The sequence below is a fragment of the Vanellus vanellus genome (assembly GCF_965231255.1).
Source record: "Vanellus vanellus genome assembly, chromosome: 2".
Lineage (NCBI taxonomy): Eukaryota > Metazoa > Chordata > Aves > Charadriiformes > Charadriidae > Vanellus > Vanellus vanellus.
The window spans coordinates 59,626,765-59,643,175 of record NC_138906.1 but is presented as its reverse complement, the minus strand read 5'-3'; the positions used below and the strand labels follow the sequence as shown (position 1 = coordinate 59,643,175).

The following is a 16,411-nucleotide window of genomic DNA, read 5'->3' as shown; positions in this document are numbered from 1 at the left end:
TTGATTCACAGTGGCGTGGGACTAGATAGGTACAACTGACACAGCGATGATAAGAAGACGTGGTTGTCTGGCCACAGAAACTTCCGTTTTCAGTCTTCTTTTACGGATGTCAAACTGGTTCTTATCATTGCGTCCAGCCCTGCTGCCTCACCACCAAACACCCGCATGTACTAATCCTGGGGGCACAGTCTTACCCAGGTGAAGCAGGATTGCTCTTCTCATGAGAATACATCTCTCTGTGGCAGCTGGCATGGGAGCTTTAGGACATGATCCTGCTGGGAATCCAGATCCTCGGGTCTCCTCTTCCTCCTTCCAGGCCTTCTAGTCACTGCCAGAAGGGGCAAATCCTTACAGTTGAAATACTGCTGCCCAGAGGAATGGGCAAAACACTCCCCTCACAAGTCACTGCTCCCAACTGCTTTTGGGACTTGCACCCTGAAGTCTGCAAAGCAGCTGTCCAGTGTCACAATGAAAGATACGTGTCGTACCACCATAAAATATCTAGTTAATGCTGGAACATGGCACTCAAATATGCTGCCAAGAGAAGCATATTTGCTTCTACTTGCATTGTTTCTACTGGATCAGAAGCAATCACACCACATTAACCGGGCTCTGCTCCCACCAGTTCCTAGTTCCAGTCATTGCTCAAGCAGAAGGAAGACACTACACATCCAGACAGCTGGAAACGGCAGCTCCTGTTATATATGTAGCTACTTGACTGTTCTCCAATATTTATGGATCCCAACTGCCTCCACTTCATTATACCATCAGGGGAAGAAAAAGTACAATACTTCCCTTTATGTCTCTTGTAATTGAATCCAACCATGATTATAATATATTGCGGGCACTTGAAGTAACTATTAATTATTGAACGCTTGCTTCGTAATGAATTGGAATATCATCTGTTATAGACCAACTTCTTCACATATTCTCTAACACTTTCAAGCTGCTGTGGAACTGGTCTGTCCCTTAAAATGAATAAAGTAATAAAATCAATACAATGAAAACTCATCTCTTTCCCAAACACACTGTAGATTTTGCGATACGGTCTCATCAGATTTAACAAAGTAAGGAGGACTGGTCCAAGCCATCCTTGGATCAAAACCCTTGTTGTTTCCTAAGGTTGTCTAAGAATAGCACCTATGTACATTCATTAACAATGATAAAACGTCTCAGTGTTATGACAGGAGACTGGAAGTGCCAATTTTTGAATAGTACGTGAAATTCAGGAAATAGTAATAATAACAACATCATCGATTTAGAGGAACCATGGCAACTTTTTAAAAGATAGAGGGCCAAGCTTTCTGTTGATCAAATGCCAAATTAAGTAAGCGCATTCTTCCTAATAGAACTTGTCCTGGAAATACTTCCCCCCCTCCCACATTTTCTTGGCTGGGGAGCAGAAGGGGAGCATGCTGTTCATTGCTTGATTTCCTAAACTATTTACTAGTGCTGCTTTGGTTGTTGAAAAGCTGCTATACATCATCCTGAGAGTGACTTCATCTCATAGGTGGCTGAAGTAACATGTATAAAACACTCTGGGTTTTTAATTCGCAAGGGCCTACTTCACGTGCAGCATCACTCTCTACAGAGAAGCAACCGCTTCTGGGGTGGAATGCAGCAGCTGTTTTATTAATACTGACTAGCTAACCCGCATGCATATTGTATTTTGGGAATGGTACCTTTTGGAGCAACCCTCATAATTTATTACATCATCTAGCTAGCAGTTAAATGGTGCTTATATGTCATCTCATTATGCCATGCAGCCTGCAGTAGAAAAGCATCAATGCCCTCCTGTCAAAATCAATGGCAAAGCAGTTAAATTCAACGAAAGTAGATTTAGGCTTCTAATCAGGTTACAGTAATGACTCAGGATGACTGACCTCCCTTCCAGTTTTCTGATCAGGCAACAGCTTACATAGTCGGAACGGCTTTTATCTTGTTTCTGCAGCTGAATATGTTGTCAGCCTGCACCCAGCTGGAGCTGTGGTGGAGGGTGAGCTATGATCTGCAATGATCATTCCCACTTAGGAAGCACTCCAAGTCTCTATTCCGCTTATAAAGATGAATCAAAATATCTTATCAAACACTGTTATCATTTTGCTCTGGAGTCTTAACTGGTTTTGCCAAAAATAATTTCCAAAATAAATAATTTTTTATGATGAGAGTGTCGCATTAAAGTGATGCTAGCAAACAAGTGAATAATACAATATGTTCATGATGTATCAAATGGAAAATACTCCCATTAGAGCTAACATCAATTTACATCAATTTTACCCTCAGCCTGAGGATGTGGATCTTTTCCAGGGCTCCTGGTTACTTTTGCAATTTTTCCCTGCTATAAAAACATGACTTTGCTCAATCTTTTTATTTTAAGGATACTGAAATCTTCAATACGGCAGGATCATCTGCAAGCATGGATGCCTCATCCACACATAGTAAATCTAAGCACATGACAGTGCCCGCAAAGGAAAAATCAACCTACAATAAGTACATATGAAAATATAATGGTATTTTACTCCCTTTTCTGCTTTCAACAACAACTTGGAAAATACAACAGTATTTTAAAATAACAATTATAGTTATTTAAAGGTGCTTGCATGTTGCGTTTGTTTGTACTCCTTGCTATAGCAGATGTAAAGATACAGCGATCAGAACACATTGCCAGAGAACACCAGGTCAAATCATTTAACTGGGTTATGCTTTCATCCCACGATTAACTAAATCACTTGCTATACATTTAATGCTAACAAAAATGTTAAGTGTCTCTGCTGTGATCTGCTGGTCTCCCAGATAAAGCATATTCCCCCAAATTAGCAGCTTCTAATCAGCAAACAGCTATTTATCTTGCAGAGAAGAATGACAGAAATAATTATTCCTGATACTATTAATCATTATAACATTTTAGAATTTACAAGACAGGAGATGGACAAGTAGAGAGGAGTTTTCAGACTCTAAACCAAGCAATGTTTTCCAGTCTTTATATAGATATCAAACTTGTGTTGAACCAGGTCTACTGGAATATTAGAATAAATTCTCACAGAAACAATGCATTCAAAACCACTTCTGGCCTGGGTGACTTTTGCTAATTATAAGCCCAGCCCTGTAGACACGGAGTGCCTCTGCCTCCCACTTGTCTCAACAGGACCTGAGGGTGTTCTATCCCCTCAACAGGATCAAGGCTCATGAACCAGCGGAAAGCTATGCAAACTTTTACCTTTGAGCTGCAAAGGAATTAAGTCACCTGCAAACGACATATGAAGATACCACGTAAATACTGGAGAAACCATATGCTCCAAAGGAGTAAATCAATAAAGCAGCACAATGTCAAGGGGTGACAACAAACAAGGCTATGGGAAACTCAAAGTTAATATCAAATAAAGAAGCAATACAGAAGCTTGGTTTCAGGAGTACATCATGTATTTTACAGCACCTTTGCAGCAGTTTTTTTAATAGAATATTTATAAACAGGACATTCTGATAAGAAGGAAAGATGCTTATTCAATATGATGCATATCCTGTTGTCTTTTTTTTTTTTTTTTTTTTTACGCTGGAAGTACTTCACATAGAAATACAATCTCTGCTCAGCAAATTTCAGTTTATGGAAGTAAATTACTCTTTATAAGCAATACAAGAATATTGAAACTTATCTCTAATGCTTGCTGTACAGTAAAATGCTGAAGAAGAGAAAAAGACAAGACATTATAAAGTGAAACCCAACCCCTTGAAAGTAAAGAAATGTTGTTTTTCTGTGTCATAGTTTAATAATAGTTGGACAGAAGAATCAATCTGGGGCTGGAAACCACAATCCTAGTTTGAACTCAGCATTGTGTTCAAAGCCGAAAAGATCAGCAGAGCCCAGACCTCCAGATTTTGGTCATCAGAGTAGTAATTGTTTTAATCTGTTTTTCTAAATTGCAACAGCAAAAAAACAGAATGAAAGAAAAGCCCTTGGACAATAACATTCAGAAAATAAACTCTACCAAGAAAATAAACTCTAGAAGTATTTCCCTGTTTAACAGAAAAAAAAAAAAAAAGAATATATTTTACATTAGGACTTATTTTAGAAAATGCATTTCAAAGTGCTGTAGCATGAATATAATAAAGTTACCATGACTCACAGCATCGTTTTCAAAATGTCACAAAATTCTTTTTAGATATATGTATACAAAATTAATTTCAATAAAATGATCAGTTAAAATTCATTTTTGTCTGTGAGCCACCTACACATATAAAATTCTCCTTGAATGGTTAAACATGCAGACAGGCTGCATATTTACGCTGACCAGAACAGCTGCCCAGGCATTGCTCTAAAATCCTGTTCAGAATGGTTTGATTGGCCAGAAATGTCTGTCTTGGCCTTAGAAACATCGTCAATGAGAACCAAACATTTGGTCCCCTCGAACTAGCAATGTTGCCTTACGTTTTTCAGTTGGCCAACTCTCCAACTTCAAAACTTCCTGTAATTGGCCTGATTTTTTTCCAGCCAAAAAGAACTTTCTTAAAAATTCAAACTACATTTGAGAACCGCTAAGAATTACTTTACAATATTTCCTCTTAGGCTGCTGCATAAATGACTACATTTCAATTGCTTCCTTCCTCTGATTTGGATAAACTATTTGGCATTGGGGGAAACTAAGTCATTTTTACTCGATGCAACTGTATTTCTCTTTTAAATCCGGATGATACTATGAAACACCACAATTTAGTGCAATATACAAAGAGGTCATACATTACTACTATAGACAGGTCTACCTTTTTTTTGTTGTTGTTTCTCTTTATTACCAGTATGTTTTTCTCTTTCCATAAAACTGTTCTCATGAGACCTCATTTTACAAAGCATGGAGCAGAACGGGCAAATAAGAGTGCTTCTGAGCCTTACATCTTAAAATGACAGAAAATAACTTAAATCAGAGTGGATGATATAATTGACCTGAGCGCCTACTTGTTGTTTACCCTAAACTCCCAATGAGGCCAGGCAGCTCTGAGCACTGGGATCACATTCAATAATGGTAATTATGACAGAGTAATATATTTCACAGAAGTCTCATAGTAGTGTTTTTTCCAGCTATATTATACGCCTATAGGATTCTTAGGATTCTTTGGTCCAGGATTCTACACCGTTATGGTGCAGGCTTTTGGTAGTAACTACGGTTGATTTTTCTAGATTACCTAGTAGCTGCTGACAAGAGGACAAAAGAAGATTTGAGATCTATAGTTAAAGTTTAAGCCTAATAGCTACAGTAATTGATTAGTTCTCCATGGATTTTCTTTGGTCACTGAGGTGTGTACAGAGGCTCCAGGAGATTATTTTATTGTGTAATTTTCGCAGCGCAGCAGGGTACCTCGACAATGGGTTGGATACCACCCTCCTGACAAAAACCACAGGGGAGGGATCAGAGTGAAGAAAACTCAGCCAGCAGAATCCCTCCATAACAAGCAGGGGGTAGGATTTTTCCTTCCTGGGAAAGAAGCAAGATTTCTGGCCCCACAACTTGTAGATATCTGAGGTCTCCTGGGGGAGTCATTTTTATTGAGACTCTCTGCCCACTTCAGTACTAGAGGTATGAGAAGCCTTACCCAGTTCCCTGGCCGCTTAGCTCTCTTTAATAGCTAACATGCTGAAAAAGGCTCCATGAAACGTGGTTGTATCATGTTTATAGAGCCAGAGCAGGACCAGAGGGTTAAGCAGCAGATGCACAAGTGGTGCAAAGTTGGTTTTGTTTTGGGGGTGGATGCAAAGAGATTGAAAGTAGATATGGAGATGATGAAGGGTGATGGCTTAACATCTTGAAAAATAATGTCTCCTTTTTATCCACAGATCAAACTAGCACAGACCACAGCAATTGTCACAACCTCTGCTAAAACAGCACAAAAAGTGAGTAGGAGGAACCTCTTCTACAGCTAGAACAGGAGTTGGTGAACCCCTGTTGAGGAAAACAGCAGGAGCATGGGATGCAGAGGTGGTTCATGCAATTGCATCCACCAGAAACTAAGCTGAGACTAGCAGTTGCTTTTTGTATCTGCCATCCAAAAGACTGCAACTTGTATTTTGGTATGAACCAGCAACAGCCAGGAGAGGCCTTGTTCAAATGCCTGTTTTGACACTTGACCCAGGTCTCAGATATTTACAGTTCCGAGTATCTTTTATTGATATCTCAATTCACTCTCCAGAATCCAGACATGAACCTGGCGCTTCCAAACCCTAGGCCAAGGTCCTCTCAAAGGTCACCTCAGTTGTTGGGTGTTACATTTCAGGCACCTTGCATGGACCTGACTTTAGAAGGCAAATACTCAGCACTTGCTAAAAACTCAACCCTCAAAGCACCCACCAAGTGGATTAATATAAATTAAGGCACTCAAAAAATCCCTGGTTACTTTCGAAAATCTTACCCATAACTAGAACGGACTGATTGACAAGAAAAGCAGAAATCACAGGTAATCATAAAAAGATCCATGTGTCGCTGTGCTCAAGGTACTTACAGTGTAAACTTTATTCACATTCATAGTAACATAGTTAATGGCAAAAGGGTTTGCCCTTTATGTCCAGTAACCATATTTTACTCTGTATCTCTAGAGAGCAGGAGTCTGTATAAGCAATGTGAGAGGGAAAAAAAAGTTGATGGATTACCAGTTTTTCTTCTGGTGGTGAATTCAGCTGTCTGGAATCGTGAATGTTAGTACAGGAGGAAACGAGATAGTTATCTTTTGTCAAAACTGTGATATAACAAATGTTAATGTAATCTCAAAGGGAGATACAGTTCAAAATATCTTTTTAAAAAGATAAAACATATCCTGAAACAAAGGTTGATATTAACTATGTGTAAACAGCCTTTGATCAATCGACTGAATCCTTAGAAAGGGCTGATATATCACAAAACATAACACAACACCCCTACCACAGTTGAGTAAGTGCTTAAATTTTGCTCACAGAAAGGATGCTATTAGTTGGCAGGGAGACCCAACCTAAATTATTGGAATGGAACTTTTTTGTACAAATTAGCACAGTCCTCTCCTTCTGGAAGCTGCAGTCAGTACAGAGTAAAATGGATTGGTACTGCTGCATTACAAATGCATTTGACATCAGATAGAAATTCCTCCTGAGGGTCATCTTCAGATTTCATGGCTTTTCTGCTTCCTCTGCTGCATCCTCAGGCAAACCTATAAAGCAGAAAGAAGATGCTTAAAAATTAAGTATACTTGGCAACTACATGCACTATGTTGTTGATTCCATCAGTTTGTAAAAGCCTTGGTTATAGCTTGAGGAAACAATTTATTACATGCCAAACAGGATAAAAATGCATAACTTGCAAATTCAAGCACTCACAAACTTAGAAAATATAAAAACTTAAGGCAGTAGGGGCAATTTCACATCAGCTTTTATGCATATGCTGGATGATACAGTCTAAGTCATAAAATCATGGACTACTTTTATATCAAAAATGAGAGAACAACTGGGCATATGGTCTGAGACACAGTTACTCCAATCTACTTGCAGTTGACCTGCCCCTTTTTCTAGGTAGAACTGGCAATACAAATTGCAAAACAACAGAAAATTAGGCTCCATAAACTCATTAACATGGATTTTTTTTTCTTTTTTTATATAAGACTAACAAGGGGAAAATACCAAGACCCCTGTACTGAAGATGACTTCTGCCTTAAACAAAGAGTATGAGTTTCCTATTTTCAAATATCAGTTCAAGAGATTAATCTGTCTTTGACTGGATATTAATCTTTGCAATAATGGACCTGGGAGGACTGGAAAAGTGGGTAGAAAAAGCAGGGACTATCTAGGGAGAAAAAGAACAGTGAATAATCACACAAATTTGTATACGCACATAGTTTCATGACTTTAAATTAAAGTGATTATTTAACCCAGCAGTTTCTTACATCTCCACTCTTACTTTAGGGTAAAAATGAAACTTAAATCCATTTCTAATGAATGTAAAGCAATCCAAAATAAATTGGCACCATCTCCAAATGATATATGAATAACAATAAAAATAACACACAGCTTTTATGGGGTTTGGGGTTTGTGTGGTTTGGTTTTTTTTTTTTTTCCCCCTTATAAACCATCTCTGAAGAAGGCTGAAACCCCCATACGACCAGTGAAGTGAAATGATCCAGCAGGTCAGCAGAATAAACCTGAGCATCTACGGCTTCTAGACCCAAGCCTCCAGTCACCTGTCAGCACGACTACCTTCACAATCACGTTCACACAGAATTTAGCACCAACAAGCTACATAATTTTAGAATAACATGCTTTCATTTACATCTGTGCAATTCCACATGAACAAAAGCATCTAGACTTCTTTTTCAGTTTTTATTTTACACTATCAATGTTTGTTTGGTGCTTGGGGATTTCAGCATTTACAATAGTTTTCATGGCTGACGGTACTAAACTGAAAAAAAATTATCTCAAGCCTTGAGACTGAAGGAAAGCATCAGTGAAGCTAGAAGAGCGGGAGATCAAGGATAAAATTGCCAAGATACAAAAGACTAAAGCAGTAAAGTTTCAGCAACAGCTGGAAGCCCGAGGCCCCCAAGGGGCTAAGAAGTTCCCCTCACTGAAGTGTCTACTTTTTTTCTTTTTTAAAGGACAATTAAAAATACCATGTTAAGAGCTGACTTGGGTTTACAAAGGTCAGCCCCTGAATGGTAGTTCTTTTGTTCAAAACTCTTAGCACATAGCACATGCTGGGACACCAAAGGGACCGGCAGCAGGTCCCATCTTGTTTCATTAATGGTCTAGGGGAAGGAGGAGGTAGGTAGCATGGTAATGAAATGCGTGGATTATTAGAAACCAAGATGAGCTACCAACAGTGGAGAGGCAAAAGAAATATTGCTCTAGGACTGAGAGGTTACCAAGGCTGAGAGAAGATGAAAGGAGATACCACTTGAAATACATCATGGAAGTAACGATCTTAAACACACATACTTGCTGAGGAAAGCCCTGCAGAAGTAACACAGTGGAAAAAGCTGTCAAAGACATGCATTCGCAGTGAAATACCCCACGTAGCTCAGTGCAGCGTAGGACCACCGAAGCCACTGCAGAGCTCACAGTTAATACTGTTCCTGACTATATAGCTTTGTTGAGATCACATCTGGAGCTGTTTACAACTCTGTACTACACAGAAAGATATTGGAGAATGCCTCACTTTCCCACCATAATCAAGGAAAAGAGTTTGCAAGGATTATGAAACTGGTTTCTGTGCACTCTTACAGATGCTGGACATGCACGAAGTTCAGACTGGAAACAAAAAGGTGGTATGATTATGGTCAGATTTTTGTACCTGAAGAGAATACCCACAAATTTACCAGAGACCAAGAGGCACTAAGCTGTGCATTAACACTGCCCACTACGTTGCACACTTAAGACATGCAACACTGCCACTGCACAGTGCCCCCAACCTCAATACATTTGAGGACTGGCTAAAGGACATCTAAGAAGCATAAGAGCACAGAAATTAAAGAAGGGAGCTTTACAAAGATGGGAGTGGGGGGTGTAAAATCTTCATGAAAAGGCTAGAATCTCCTAATGCATCTTTTCCTTTGTAAGGCTGAAAACATATCATTTTATTATTACATTTTAATTTTTAACATGCTAACACACAAAAAAAATTATTTGAGCCATAAAATAGCGCCCAAGATACTGCTTTCAAAACCTGTATTTCCATGATATTGACTTCTTACAAATAACCCTTGTGTGTACTTCTACAAATTGCCATGCCAAAATGGGCAATGTGAATGGTTACTTTCAAGCTCATGAAACACAGTGGATCCACTAAACCTAGCATTAACGGTAATTGTGGGCTGGCAGAACTGAAGTAATATAGCAGGATTTACCTCAATTTCACACAACTTTGCCCGACAGCACTGTACACAGCTATAGGGAACCTGGAATAATTCTGCATGGATCAAAGAACTACCACATGAGTAAACTGTGGGAGAGACGAGCTGACATCCAACACGCAATATTTATTAGTCATGTAGGAGAAAAACATAAATTTCACACATCGATCTAAGTGGCACATGCTGTATCACAGTAGATGAGATGATTAACATCAGAGAGGTTTCTCATGAATATATTCTGACAAGCTTAGGCAGATCCTAAGGAATACAGGGTATAAAATAAAAAATTCTGTAGATTAAAGCTCCTTTACCTCATTTCATCAGGGGAAAAAAAAGCTTCCCTCCATCTTCAGATCCCCCATTATGAAGTTCTCAAGGTTTCATTTTATAGGTCATCCCAAAATCCCAAAAGCACACACTTAGACAAATGCATATTAAAAGAATTATATCTCTATCAACACAGCTATGAACAGCTGATTTTGGAAATAATAATGATAAATTTTAACTCCTCTGCAGTAGGCAACCCCAGGAGTTTTTGTAAGCAAGTTTTCAAAATAGAGTTAAAATATATGATTAAATTAATATCCTGATTAGTAACATGAGATTGCATATATCTGAGGTCAAAAACAGATTCCACCTTCAGTCACTTAAAACCCTCAAATTGTTTTGTATATTTGTCAGCCAAAGCACATTAGCACCCTCATGAAAGTAGCTTCTATAAACAAAGCCACAGTGGTGTTAATTTGCCTCTTGAAAAGCACAACTTAATGCATACACATCACTGAGTCACAGAAAGTTAATTTCTAGATCAAAATGTATTTTTGAGTCTCGAAAACTGAAAGTTTGAAGAAAATCACCTACAGTGAGAGAAGCAAAGACAGCTAAAAACCCTCAGCTTCCCTGGAATTATTATTCATGCAGCTAGAGAGGAAAAAAAACCCAAAACATTTAAAGGGAGGGATGATATTTGAGCATGATGGCAGAAGGGAGGAGAAAGGATCGCTTTCAGGTTAAGATGTTCAGGTTAAACAATTAGGCAATGGAAGAAACTACCCAGGGAGGTGGCTGAGTCAAGGACATGAGAGGTTTGCAAAGATAGGGTAGATGAAATCCTAGTGGGGATTAGCGAAGAGGAAGATACACAGGCTTTGAACTGGATGACCTAAAGGATCTTCTCCAATCCTATCATTTATGCTGCTATGATTCATCCTAAGGAGAACGTTTTGGACTCTTATGAATTACTGGCTGAGTTTCCTGGATACTATTGTACATTAGTCTACGCTGAAGCATGCATAAAACTAAGTCAAAGTTGGCTTTGAAGTGTTTGATCTACAATATCCAATGCTTCCCAGTCTCTTTTTCATACAGTGACTCAGAAAAAGGGCTGTTATAACAAGACAAAAGTTATTTTGAGTTCAGATTAAGTTAGAGAAGGGAGGCGCCCTTTTCTTCAGCTATTCCCACCTAAAAGAGGAAAAAAACACCCCATCTCATGGCCTGATGGTTAATACTGCTATTTCTAGATCTGACATAAAATAGCTTTAGAACAAACTACACCTTTAAAGTAACTGTTTTCAATTGTTGTTTCAGGATCCAAGACAAAATGTTCCGAATGACCAAATTTAATAGCTTTTTGCTTTTTTTGTTAACAAAAGACAACAGATTTTTCCCAGCACCTTCAAGTCGTATTTCTGAAAACCATGATAACTCTCTTTCTAAGAAGTCCCATCTAATCAGCCCCATTAGTCCCACTGCTAATAATTTTCTTTATCATTATAAACTGCTTGAGGAAATATATACAGCTTCCTTTTTCTTAGTATATAATCTTTATTCCATGAACACAATCCAAAGTGTTTTTCAGAAAGTTTAAGAACACAACAATATCTTGCTTCTCCCAAGCAAACTGACACAGTTTAGTTGGAGTGCAAAAGGGATTAGTGAAAAATCATCAACTCTAATGCAGTGATCACCATGATGGACAACCTACAAACTTTCCTACACTGCTTTAACAGGAGAAACTGGACTCGATCAGTATTCTGTATCACTTTTTATGGAATAATAAACTGAGAGTGAGCCTTACCACTGCCTCCCAAGTCACCAGTGAGTCACTGATCACTGCATACATAACTTAAAAATGCTCAGTTTTGTATCTGAAAGGGGAGTGATGGTAGCTGAATGAGTGGGAAGCATGGACTGACTCATTCATTAAAGAATTGTGTAAATCAAATAAATTTGCTTTTCATTTAGGAAGTAGTGTGACTGAGAGAAAGGACTTCATTCAGTGAACTTTTCTTTCCCCTAAGGGAACACATACATCACAGGACGGATAATGTGAAACAACAGTTTCCATCACTCACTCTTAAATATGCCCCCTACTAACTGCAACTAACGTAACAAGTCTGACCTATATGAAGCTATCAATAGTTAAAGTTTCTAAACTGTCACGAAATAGCAGGGGTAGAAGGGGCAGCTCTTAGCTTGGGGATAGTAGGGTCTATTCCCACAAAACTTAAAGAGCCTTGCTAAAAATCTTGCTTTTGTCATTCTGACTTAATAGTGACATGTAGTAGCAGTGTCACACAATGGAGATAACGAGGAGGTAACAACGACAAAGGCAACATTTATCAAGTGTCCACATGTTTTACTGTTTTTTAAATTAACTTTTAAACACCTTACAAAGTTATGGTGCATTCATGCCCCTAGGCAGTAGCCCTCAATAGAGACACTGCAGACATGGGCTCGTGGCAACTCAGGCTGACTGAAACGGGACATGTTAGGAAAAGTTAGTGTCCCTTCCGAGGCAATTTCTTTGTTTTGTTTCTTTGTTTTCCAAAGCAACCAAATATCCCTATCATTAATTTTATCCTGATAATTAATAGCTTATACTATTCTTGTTTTGTGTAATACTGTTGTCTTCAACCTTCATTACATTACTTAGGGCAGCTAAGATGATTAAGGGATTGGAGCATCTCCCTTATGAGGAAGGGCTGAGAGAGCTGGGACTCTTTAGCCTGGAGAAGAGAAGGCTGAGGGGAGACCTTATTATGGCGTACAAGTATCTAAAGGGTGGGTTGAAGGAGGATGGAGCCAGGCTCTTTTCAATGGTTCCAAGTGACAGAACGAGGGGCAATGGGCACAAGTTAGAACATAGGATATTCTGTTCAAATACACAGAAAAACTTCTTTACGGTGAGGGTGACAGAGCACTGGAACAGGCTGCCCAGGGAGGTTGTGGAGTCCCCTTCCCTGGAGATTTTCAAGACCCGCCTGGATGCAGTCCTGAGTAATGTGCTCTAGGCAATCCTGCTTTAGCAGGGGAGTTGGACTAGATGATCTCTAGAGGTCCCTTCCAACTCTGAAAACTCTGTGATTCCGTGATTCTATGGTGTGTGTACACACACACGTACTCATACACATCCCTACTACAAAATTTTCTGTTGAGAACCCCAACACCTAGAAAGCATTAGAGCTGCCACCAGTGGGTCCAAGGAATGAAAAAGTAAACTGAATTACTGCTCATATGTTTTGGGTAAGGTAAGGAGGTGTGCACCAGTTCACAGTTCCTGGGATTATCAAGTACTCAAGCTGTAAACGGTAGAGTTCAGGCTCCTACATTTATAATGCTTCAAAGTTTCTATGCTTTCTTTAGGGCTTTCTTCTGCTTTCTATTTGAAAAATGCCCAAGACATATGAAACGTTTCTAAGAGAAAGTTACCAAATTTGAACATCAGGAAAAACATCCAGTGATATGACCAAAAATTCCCCAGGCGCACAGCCGCTTCTTCCAATGAACCCAGTCAAATATATATACACACACACACACACCCCTACACCCCCACACCCGTACAACACTGCTGGAATAAACACATCCTGTAAGAAACAAGGAGCTGCCAAACCACCAAATCTAACCTACATTTATAGATATCAAGGAGAGAAGAACGAGAGGAATGGGATGCTGGTTAGTTTGAAGCAATGCAGAGCTCTGTAAGCAGCACAGAACCAAAAAAAAAACAACCAACCAACCAAACCCAAAAAACCCACCAACTAAAATCCAAAAATTATTACAGAGCAAACTGAATGTGCTTGCAGGAAGACAAGCTGCCTAAAAAGCAGCAGCAGCAATGAAGTCATTGATCATTATTGTGGGAAATTTAATTTCAATGAAGGCAAAATTTTGGATGAAAAATGCCTAATTTCTCCAAATACTTGGCGTATCACAATCACCTATCAAATCCTGGACATTTTTCTAGGAAATTTTTTGAGAAATGGTTGCTTTTATTTAGAGATGATCACAAGAAGTAGTCACAAATGACACATTTCAGCTGGAACAGATATTTCTTCCCTGGAAGTAAATCCCTAAAAATGAGTTTGCTTTTCAGTGGCCAAACCTTCCTTCTTTCTAATTAGCTATCAGCCTTTGTTAGGGCAGTAAATTTATTCAGTGGCTTCTAAGGCAAATACGCACAATACAAATCTAAAACTTAACTAATTATGGCTACACAAATGTCTATGCTTCAATTTATTCTTCGTCATGCTTATATCTTCCCATTCACCGCAACCCAAAATCCTATTAAGCTTTTCAGAAATGTTGGCTCGTTAATAATTTGTTGTCAGAAATAAAGCATATATATATTTGGGCCACGTACACCGAGATTAGACAGATGATAATATATTTAAATCACAGTCTTTTTTGCATAGATGTAACTCTTCGCTTTTTCCTGGGGAGAAGTAATGCCATAGTAATCAGTCTTTTGCCTGCTTGATTTGTTGTGCTATTTTTTTTACTTCCCGGTCAGACAGACCAGCCAGCTGACTATTAACAAATCCTTTATCTTCCCAGACAAGCGATCACCATGACAGATAGGCAAAACTCCAGGGGTAGGCTAGCTTTAGGGCAAGATTTTCCACCATTTTCATATGAATGGCAGCGAATCCTACTCCTGGAGACAGCCACCCAGTGTCTGCCTGTAGGAAGATCCTATATATATATATATGTATGTTTATATATAATGTATTTATATCTATATTAGAGTCAATTTCTACTCCTATAGATAGGCTGGCTGCAGCTCATAACTGACATCTGAAGACCTATAACCTCCCTGTTAGTATAACTTCAACCATTCCTCATCTACCTATGTAACTTTAGCTAATACTGAGCGAGGTTTTCAGCAGCGATGATTTTCCTTAGAAAACCACAAATGTAGGTCAAACAAGCCATCGGGCAAATTTCTGCTGAATTTGAGAGATCAATTTGGCTAAAAAAAAGTAAATAATTACAGCATTTTTGATATTTTCAAAATCTTTTGAATTTACATATCACACTGAAATATTACAAGTAAACTTCCTTGAATATAATGTTGGGGGTTTTTTTTGTTTTTTTTTTTTTTTTGTTTGTTTGTTTTTTTAAAAAGTTAGCAGGTACAAAGTCTAAGTGAAACACTTCATTTGCAGAGAAAAAGAGAAACCCGAATCGATCACTGGAGGTTGTCCCAAAATAACAAATTTTCTAATGTCTTTGCTTCAAGTCAGTAACTTAAAAAACCCCAGTTATTCACAGAACTCTACTCTTTTCAGTGTGTACCTGTATCTTAAGTCAAAATAGTGCAGTTATCCTTTTAAAATGCATTCTATGATTGTCAGAATGAAGCTTTCACCAAATTTAGCTACAACATGTACATGCAAAGTATATGCAGCTTTATCCCACACCAGCTTCAGCAAAACATAGAATAGAAAGTATATTGGGTTTACAGGGGAAAAATCCCACCTTTTTATGAATAGAGCCTGATACAGGCTTGTATTTAGGGCCTGTGCTGTGCTTCTTGTGCAAGTTTAAGTTGTATGGCCACAAAACAACTTAGTACCTTCATACATAAACATCAGTTTCTCTGGTAGAGATTTCCAACGTTTTCTTTATAGCATACGGTACACATAAGCCCACGGCTCCTCAGTACCAGAAAAATACAACAAAACAGAAGAAATTCCAAAAGGAACAGAGTAAATAATTGTGTGATTTTGTGGAAAACAGAAGAGAGGAGAGGGAGAGAAATAAAATAGCTAAAGGCAAAGCAACATTAGGAATTGTTTAATGCAACAAAGAGATATAAAAGAGGATCAAGAAGATGAAGTCAAGGAAAGGAATATTCAAGGCTGCTTTAATGCCATGTATTCTCCCAGGGGAAATGCTGGAAGCCGCATGACTTATGACATTTGCAAATTAGTACCACAATGAAGACAACAATCTGGTGGTGTCAGGGAGATGGTCAAGCTGATAGAACGAGAGTTTTCCATTTCTAACTCCTATTATCATACAACAGATCTGAGGTGCTACAAATTCCTAAGTGTTTTGTAATATTCACAGAAACATCAGCTTTTGCTTACCATCAAGTATTCAGCAACTGAATACTCTTCAGTATGTTGCTCCATTTAACAATGGAACATTACAGTGCAAATGATAAAATCATATTCAAGATTTCCATGGATTCTTCTGGAAATAATATACAACAGGATTTTACCACTTGATGTCATTTTTCCTTTGGAGTCTTGTGGGAAAAAGACATTGG

The 16,411-nt window shown here is 38.5% G+C and overlaps 1 protein-coding gene across 1 annotated transcript in view; it reads right to left on the bottom strand.

Annotated features, from left to right (window-relative positions):
* Positions 1–7,120: 7,120 nt before the first annotated feature.
* Positions 7,121–16,411, bottom strand: part of BBS9 (Bardet-Biedl syndrome 9) — a gene marked incomplete at both ends in the record, with an annotated part of 316,065 nt that continues 306,774 nt past the window's right edge. Inside the window, one exon of the mRNA XM_082499654.1 lies at positions 7,121–7,161. Within this exon, the coding sequence (XP_082355780.1) occupies positions 7,121–7,161 (41 nt within the window). The remainder of the gene's footprint in view (positions 7,162–16,411) is intronic.